The sequence below is a fragment of the Bison bison genome, unplaced genomic scaffold, assembly GCF_000754665.1.
Source record: "Bison bison bison isolate TAMUID 2011002044 unplaced genomic scaffold, Bison_UMD1.0 scf7180017864388, whole genome shotgun sequence".
NCBI classification, from domain to species: domain Eukaryota; kingdom Metazoa; phylum Chordata; class Mammalia; order Artiodactyla; family Bovidae; genus Bison; species Bison bison.
Window position 1 is genome coordinate 29108 of NW_011494960.1, and position 9628 is coordinate 38735.

The window sequence follows — 9628 nt, forward strand, 5'->3', positions numbered from 1 at the left end:
TTATATGCATCTGATTGAGAGCAATGTGGGTGTTTGTATTCCAAGTCTGAAACACTATGATTTAATTTTCAGTCAGAGTTCCCTGTATTAATATTTGCTAGTTATATGTTCTAAAAATTAGATAAAACTACATTGGATGTTCAATAAATGGATGCTAAGTGAACAGAGAAATAATTTCAAAAATCATTTTACCCTTTTCTTCAAGTGAACTAAAGAAAAAAAGGAATATTTACTTCTTATAGTTTTATATAGCTAATTTAAAAATGAAAGGAAGCCTTAAGAAATTTTGCCAAATACCATAAATGTAAACCAACAGAACCATAATTCTAAATTTTATGACTAATTCCTCCCTCTATATTTTTATTTCTCTTTCTATATACCCGTACCCTATTCTCCATGTATGTCTCATATGAAGAGCATTGATAGGCAAAGGTAGGTATCAGTTAGGAATTGTGGTTTCTTTCTGAGCATATATAATTGTAACACAATGATACATTGACAAAAATAAAATGAAGTAGATGAAATAAGATAAAAGAAGGCAAAGAAAACCTTTTGGAATTAATGCTGATGAAAGTACAACTTTGTGAACTTTAAAAATGTGACCTTTATGGTATGTGAGTTTTATTTCAATAAAGCTGTTATAAAGACAGAATGCTAGCTACTCTTGCATTATTTTTGCATAAACAGAGGTGCTAAGAGAGCTACATTCTTTGATGTCTCTTCCTCCAGAAACTTAAAATTTCCAAAATAAAAACCATCAGTGACTACTTTCGTTTGCTTTACAACTCAGCCATGCAAATTTAAGACATGGCATCTTTGTTGATGCTTTAAAGTATGTCTATTCATTATGTTATAGAACAAGTGTACCAGTAAGGTGAAAAATAAAACCATGCAATCATCACAGAGCCTCCACCTTAAGTATATTTACTGGAGCATCAAAAATAAGAACCATCTATAACCATCTTGCAAGCACAGCATCTGGAACTGCACTGATGAAACAAGGGAAACAATGAGTACACCCTAGCTTCATCTGCTACAACCGAAGTCGTGATGGCTCATGGGTGTAATCAACTTACCCGGTCAAGAGCTGCTTTCTCCAGTTCATTTTTTGCTACAGCTAATTTTTGTTCCAGATCAGTAAGCTGTTGGGCCTGTAAAATGAGAGACGTAAATATTTTTTAGTAAATTCTACAATCTTCCCTCTCCACTTTAAATATCTGTCATTCACTGCCAAAGAATTTAAAAAAAAAAAAAAAAAAGAAAACTATTGAAATTCATTTAGAATTCAGGTTAAATATATCCTATTATGTGGTCATTTGTTTAAGCTGCAGAAAATGTTATTCCAGATGAATATGCACTAAATGCTTCACTGGATCAAAACATATAGTTGCAAAGTTCCAGCTCAAGTCTTTGAAAATATTTGTGATACAAAACCATCAGTTGTGTTTCTAGTCGTTATGGACTAAATTTTGCCCATCCCTAAAACTCATGTTGAAGCTCTACATCCCTTCCCACACACCTTCTTAGTGTATTTGGGGATAAAGCCCTTTAGGGAGGTAACTGAGGTTAAATCAGGTCATAAAGGTGAGGCCCTAATTGTATAGAATTGGTGTCCTTATATGAAGAGGAAGAGATACCAGAGATCTCTGTCTATCATCACAAAGAGGCAAGAATCAGTGGGAAGTCACCATCTGCAAGCCAAAAAGAGCTCTCACTAGAAACTGAATCTGCCAGCACCTTAACTGCAGAACCATGAGAAAACAGATTCTGTTACATCACCCATTCTGTGGTAGTTTGTTAAGGTGCCCTGAGAAGACTAATACAATAGTATTCACTTAATTTTTTTCTTTTTTTTTAGTATTGCTGCTAAGTCGCTTCAGTCGTGTTCGACTCTTCGCAACCCCATGGGCTGCAGCCCACCAGGCTCCTCCGTCCATGGGATTTTCCAGGCGAGAGTACTGGAGTGGGGTGCCATCACTATTACACCAATACAATTCTATCCTACTATATATCTGTATCTTTGCAAATATCACAACTATATTGTTAAAAGAGACTCAGATTTGGAAGACCTGTTCTCAAGTCCTGCCTCCACCAACTGCTAATTGCTGTATATACTAGTTACATACTGATGAGAAGATTCTCTGCAGACTCACAAAGGGCCTGCTGCTGCTGTTAAGTCACTTCAGTCGTGTCCAACTCTGTGCGACCCCATAGATGGCAGCCCACCAGGCTCCCCCGTCCCTGGTATTCTCCAGGCAAGAACACTGGAGTGGGTTGCCATTTCCTTCTCCAATGCATGAAAGTGAAAGTGAAATCTCTCAGTCGTGTCCAACTCTTCGCGACTGCATGGACCACAGCCTACCAGGCTCCTCCATCCATGGGATTTTCCAGGCAAGAGTACTGGAGTGGGCTGTCATTGCCTTCTCCGCAAAGGGCCTGCAGAAGGGCCCAAATCCCTCATCCTCAGAGCCTCTCTCTACCTCTCACTGTTGCCCATCTCTTACATTTTAGCCAATGAAAATCCTTTAAAACTGGAAGGAGCAAGGCTTGCTCCAATGTTCTTGTGAGGCAAGGGGGTTGAGTTCACTTGGGAGAAATCAGAAGAGGGGGCTTATCACTTCTGCAGTGACCAGGACATCCCCACTCTGGATCTCCATCCTGGGCACTATGATGCTGGGCCTGGAGCAAGGCTGTGTATAGCCAACCAGCAAAGTGCCTATTTGTCTGTTGCTCTTCGTTTCTCTCCCTCACAGTCTGGGAAATAGCACCCTGCACCTCTGTCCTTAATTAACCTTTTTTCTTTTTCCCTAGAGTGAGCCCTAGGCAGAAGAAGAGGGTGAGGATATTTTTCTTGATTATGAAAACCTATATACATTCTTCAGGTGCATGCATAGTTTTCATCCCCTAAACTGATCTGTGCTATTTTCCACACTTGACTCTCTTGGAAAAGTATTTTCCTGTAGGCAACTGTAGTCCTTAAACAGTAACCTAATCATGTACATAAAATATACATGAGCACTTCTAAACATCTAATACTGTTTTAAAATAAATCATTCTGAGTAAGAGAGCAAGTGAGAGAGAGGGGATGAAGAGAGTTGTTTCCAATTTGAGGCACCTACAAGTGAGTGGACACTCAGACACTCTGAATACTAGACTCTCCTTTGACCATGTCCTCCTCTTTCTGATCACCTGACCCCACATCAGGAGGGCTTTGGGACTATAAGACTCAGTCTTGCAATCCTGGCCTGGGCCTGGCCCACTCTGCTGGCCCTGAATCGCTGCTGCCCTGGTTCCAGCCACATTCGTCAACCACAGAGCACTCTGACTTGCTCTCTGACCGTGCCTGCTACCATGGGCCCTGCCAGAGCTGGCTTCTGTCCCTGGGACTGAATCCCAAAGGAAGGAAGAAGAGTTGCCCTTCCATCCATTCCCAGTTTCTAAGCCTATGACAGAAGTTAGGGAAGACACAAGAGGGGCAGTGACTGGGCCTTAGTGGGACAGTGCTCATCCCACACCCCACTGTGGCTGTAGGCTCTAGGAGAGGTCCCTGGAACTTGTGTGTGATGAGGGCAAGAGTGTCAGCACCAGCCTCAGTGCCAATCAACCATCTTGGTCACCAGCCACCCAGAAATCCCCTATGGTTTGAACTCCTTATTACTCCGACAATGCACCTCATGATGTTTTCTTTCTTAGGAACCCCTTTGGTGGGCAGCTATCCTCCTCATGATGCTGTCATTCATTTCTGCAGTCTAGAGGGGGTCTGCATAGATATAAGTCCTCCTGCCTCCATCCCTCTCCCTCCAAGTGTGGGTTTCAGCCCAAATCCTGTCATCCACACTCTCATTGAAGGATTAATTCAGGGTGGACAGTGATATGGTGATTCAGGGACCCTGTTTCAGAGCAGGTGGGATGAATTCCAACAGAAAAACCATATATGCCTTCAAAAGCTTATTGCCATGAGTTCTCAGGATTTCAAGTATTTACTTCTACTAAGAACTCATTGAACTTGGTAAAATCTACCCAAGAGATCTTGGGAGACAAAAGGTTAGAAAAATATTAAGAAAAGTATTCATAGGATTGCAGGTACTGACTCATATTATTATACTTTGGTCTTAGTTTTGAAAAGATCAGCTACTGGATTAGATCATAGGTAGTATTTACAAAACTATAGGAAATAAATATAGTTCTGTGAGTTTTAAATTATCAGAAGACTTATGAAAGGCAGCAGAATTTATCAGACAATGAATTTTATCTGTTCTAAGTCATTTATTTTCTCAATTTAACTCCTATGAAAAAAGGTAGGATTACTTAAGGGGAGGTAGTCATGAATCTAGAGTAGCTTTCACTTACATCCAGTCCATTGAATAAGTATCTATGAAGTGATTAATCTTTTTTCAGACTAAGAAGGAAAAATCATCTACATACAGAGGTTGAAAATACATATGAGGTAGCAAGCAGGTAAAGTGAAATCATGAGACTAACTGCTAAGCTGAGAGTGTGTATAAGCTGCAGCAAAGAACAGCGGAGGGGTTTTTCATAGTGGCCTGAGAAGTCACAGTGTTCTCCTCATAAGACTAAAACCAAATGAAACTGTAACAGTTAATTTTTATATATTTTCTCATTTGAGATTTTGTACACAAGAGGCTAGAGTCCATATAATAATTCTTAATTTACTTAAAAATTATGATGCTCCACAACTCGAGTTTGTATAGACCACAAAATACTGGAACCTGGTTTGGCTCTGCCATCCAGCCTCTTAAGTCTTTATTTGGTATTCAGAGAAGGCAGTGGTGACCCACTCCAGTACTCTTGCCTGGATAATCCCAAGGATGGAGGAGCCTGGTAGGCTGCAGCCCATGGGGTTGCTAAGAGTTGGACACGACTTGAGCGACTTCCCTTTCACTTTTCACTTTCATGCATTGGAGAAGGAAATGGTGGCCCACTCCAGTTTTCTTGCCTGGAGAATCCCAGGGATGGGGGAGCCTGGTGGGCCGCCATGATTGGAATGAAAACTGACCTTTTCCAGTCCTGTCCAATGTGTACAATAAATTCATAAAAGAGATGTTTTCAAATGCTCAGTAGGGTGTACTTGGTATTTTGGTGAATGGATAATAATAAGATTGCTTTTTTATGTATCATTCAATGCATCTGCTGCTGCTGCTGCTACGTCACTTCAGTCATGTCCGACTCTGTGTGACCCCATAGACGGCAGCCCACCAGGTCCTCCATCCATGGGATTTTCCAGGCAAGAACACTGGAGTGGGGTGCCATTACCTTCTCTGTCAATGCATCTATTAGTATATATATGAAGTGTATGCACCCTGCTAAGCAGCACTAACATAGAAGCTGTGGATAGTACTAAAGAGATATAACACAGAACAAAACATCATCACCATCATCTCTACCTTCCAGTTTACCACTGAGTTAAAGAGGTAGGAAGTCAACAAGCTCTACTTGCTTCTACTAACTGTCATAAAAGTATAAAGTTGTAGCACCAAGATTATCTTTGGCCATCATTCTTTGATGCTACTCTTGCTCACTTCAACATTAATACTTGGGAGTAATTCTAAGAGACTTGGAATTGAATGACTAATATATGTAAAAAGACCAGATTTAGATCTCAAGTTACACAGGTATAGCTTAGCATAACATCTGGTTAAAGCACTATTAAAAGTAAATGTTAATATATAAAAAAATTAAAAGGTTCAGTAAAGTCTTTACTGAGAAATAAGAGCAGACATATTTTTTTCTCAAAATTAAATTTTGTAAGTATCTTAGTGCCATTATGTGTACGTGTATAGACATCAGCCATACATTTTAGACTTACATATCTCAACACTCAGTTCCAGAGATGAGAAGGCGATTTCTTAAAGAAAACAAATACTCTATCTCAACTCCCTAGCCAAATGACTGTAGTGGGTTTAAGTGAAAGTCGCTCAGTCATGTCCAACTCTTTGCAACTCTTTGGACTATACAGTTCGTGGAATTCTCTAGGCCAGAATACTGGAATGGGTAGCCTTTCCCTCCTCCAGGGGATCTTCCCAACCCAGAGATTGAACCCAGGTCTCCCACACTGCATGTGGATTCTTTACCAGTTGAGCCACAAGGGAAGCCCAAGAATACTGGAGTGGGTAGCCTATCCCTTCTCCAGGGGATCTTCCCGACCCAAGAATCAAACCAGGGTCTTCTGCATTGCATGCAGATTCTTTACCAACTGAGCTATCAGGGAAGCTGTAGTGGGTTTAGACATCTAATTAATATCAGGCCAGAGACAAGAAGATATTTACTGGTGTATTCTGTAATAAAAGCTGCCTTTCTGCCTTTGAATGAATAAAAAGTATATTCTCTTTCCCTGGATAGCATAATATGAGGATATTTAAGTCTAAGCTTAATAGGCATTATTTATAAAATGAGAGAACAACATAAGGTTAAAACCATCCTATAGAAGAAAGCAAAGCATATAAAATAGTAATATATGTATTTTTGTATATGTACAAAAATACAAAACAGGATACACACACAAATTCTGTTGACTTATAAAACTTCACAATCAAACCACATCTGAAGGTAAATGAACCTTGTAGTTTCAATTACTGTGAGTAAATAACACTCATTTTTATTAATTAAATGATTATGTATTTATATTTTTGTTATTTAAAAATAAAATGATTCAAAATGTCTGCTTCTTGACCAGTAGCTGGTTTTGAACTAGTTCTCCGTCCATAAAAAATGACAAGCTAATTATGCCAGCCTGTAAAACCTGACATATGGGAAGCTCAGTAGGTAACACTCATGACTATGGATTTGTACCTGAGGACAGTTTCCTGACTGAAGGGCCAAGGACTGAGTCCACACAGATCACTGTAGCTGCACTCAACTCTGGAGGCAGATACCAGAGTTTGGAGCAAATTAAATGCCTGGAGTATCTGGGGCAGGGCATCAGAGAAAAGCAAGGATAACAGGACAGGGCCTCCTAAAGTCAGTTTGTTGAGGAATGTTCCTGCAATTCCCTGGCTGAGAGTTGGGCTGCACTTACACAGAGCAACATATTACACAAGGCTAACCACAAAGTAACTGTTATATGGCTGACAGCAGAACAGAGACAGTAGAGACTGAGCACTGCAGAAGGATGTGAGCATTCTCTAGACATTCATAAACCTTATTAATACCACAGGCATCAAAGTGACAGCCTTTAGATTAATAGCCTTTCACTAGGGAAATGGCTGGCAAACTACAGCCCAAATTCCAAATCTGGCCTACTGCCTGTGTCAGTAAATAAAGTTTTATTGGAACACAACCACCTTCATTTATTAATGTATGATGTAGTTGTTTTTGTGCTACCATGGTGGAACTGAGTAGTTGTGATAGAGACCATATAAGTTTGCAATGACTAAAATATTCACTGTATGAGAATTTATAGGAAAAGTCTTCTGAGTCCTTTTGTATTACAAAGTCTACTTTAGGCTTGTCTTAAAGTCTAAATCAAAACCTAGATACAATTCTGGGAGGTGAGACTGGGGGAAATTTTTGGAGATTTAGCTCAGTCAAGTGAGAGGACTTAAGTTTTATCATGGACTCTTCATATATCTGCAATAACAAAACATAAAGCCAACTCTACATCAAGTTAAATATCAGTGTTTAGCTGTATTATTGGACAAAACTTAATTATGTTCAGAAGAAGATAAAATACAGAATCTCTGTAACACATAAATGACAATGTCCAGCACAAAATAAGATCTTACCAGTATTCAAAGAAATGAAATGTATGAACCAAAGTTGATGATGGTAGCCAAACTCTAGATGGCTCATGTGTTGGATATAATAGGAAAATACTGTAAGGCCAGTCATTGGAAATACTATCAAAAAATTAAAGGTAATGTTGATTAATGAAGGGATAGATAATCTTAGCAGAAAAACTGTATTATTAAAAAGAATCAAATGGAAATTCTAGAAAAATAATTCACTGGATTTATCAAATGAAAATGACATGAGAAAGATCTACTAAATATGAATGAAGTGATATCAACAGAAATTATCCATTCTGAAAAGCTGTGAGGAAAAAAAGCTCTGAAAAGACATGAATGGTCCCAGATATCTATAGAACAGCATTAAAAATAATAACATGTTTGTGAATAATGGAAGAAGAGTGTAAAAAAAGAAAAAAATCACTTAAAACTTTGAAAAAAATGAAAAATGTGAAAAATCTTTTGGTAAACTATACATCATTACTGAAAGAAATGGCAGAAATTCTAAATTAGTGGAAAAACATTATCATATCTATTAATTGAAACATTAAATTCTGTTGAATGGAAATATTCAAGTCTTATGATATCTGTGCTCCCCATATTAATTTATAGATAAAATGCAAATCAGGTTAGCATTCTTATAAGGTTTTTTTTTTTTGTAAATTTATTAAACCACCCCTAAAAACTATACTGAAACAATCTTTTTTTTTTTTTTGAAACAATCTTTTAAAAAATCACTGGAGTGGCAGGACTTATGCTGTGTGATTTCCAGACTAACTCTAAAGCTACAATAATAAAGACCGTGTCGTATTAGCAAAAGAATAGACACATACTGAAATAAAAGGGAAGAGAATCCAGAAATCTACTCAAGCATACAAAGTCAACTGAAAACATACACAGACATTTTGTTTTTGAAAAAGATAAAAATGCAATTCAATGTGTAAAAAATAATTTCAACAAATGGTGATAAAGGAATCGAAGATTATGTAAATGTGTATGTAAAATTATGTTTGACCTTTTCTTTACACCATTCACAAGAGCTAATTTGAAATGAAATATAGACCTAAATGTAAAATATAAAGGTATAGAACTTCTGGAAGATAATTTTTATGACCTTGAGAAAGGCAAAAATTTCTCAGGTAAGACTAAAACGTCCAAACATAAAAAGAATTGATGAATTAGACTATCAAGGTAAACATTTTCCTTTTCAATAACTGATAAGAAGTATTTGCAAGATATATATCAGATACAGAACTTGAATGCAATGTATATAAATGAAATAAACTCAACAATAAGAGTATGAGCAACCAGTTTTTTAAAAGGGCAGAAAGAACTGAATAAGCTGATGCACAAATGACAAATAAGCTTATGGGAACACGATCAACACCAATAATTATCAAGTAAAGCAATTAAAACCACAATGAAATCTCATTTCCTTCTCTAGAAAACTTAACCATAATATTTTGGTTAATCACTAAAACTCTCTGAAAAATTACTCCAAGAGAGATTATCGACCTTTGGGTCAGAGTTGCTGCATAATCTTGTCCACTTACTGTTTGAGCTCAAATTCCTTCGGTAAAATAAGAATTTTAGAGTAGGGGGAGGAGCCAAGATGGCGGAGGAGTAGGACGGGGAGAACACTTTCTCCCCCACAAATTCATCAAAAGAGCATTTAAACGTCGAGTAAATTCCACAAAACAACTTCTGAATGCCAGCAGAGGACATCAGGCACCCAGAAAAGCAACCCAACTCTTCGAAAGGAGGTAGGAAAAAATATTAAAAACAAACAAAAAAAAGAGACAAAAGAGGGAGGGACGGAGTTCCGTCCCGGGAAGGGAATCTTAAAAAGAGAGAAGTTTCCAAACATCAGGAAACCTTCTCAC

The 9628-nt window shown here is 38.0% G+C and overlaps 1 protein-coding gene across 1 annotated transcript in view; it reads right to left on the minus strand.

Annotated features, from left to right (window-relative positions):
• LUZP2 (leucine zipper protein 2) overlaps positions 1 to 9628 on the minus strand; it is a gene marked incomplete at its 3' end in the record, with an annotated part of 243185 nt that overhangs the window by 11920 nt on the left and 221637 nt on the right. Inside the window, exon 8 of the mRNA XM_010858468.1 lies at positions 1077 to 1151. Coding sequence (XP_010856770.1) covers positions 1077 to 1151 — 75 coding nt within the window. The remainder of the gene's footprint in view (positions 1 to 1076; positions 1152 to 9628) is intronic.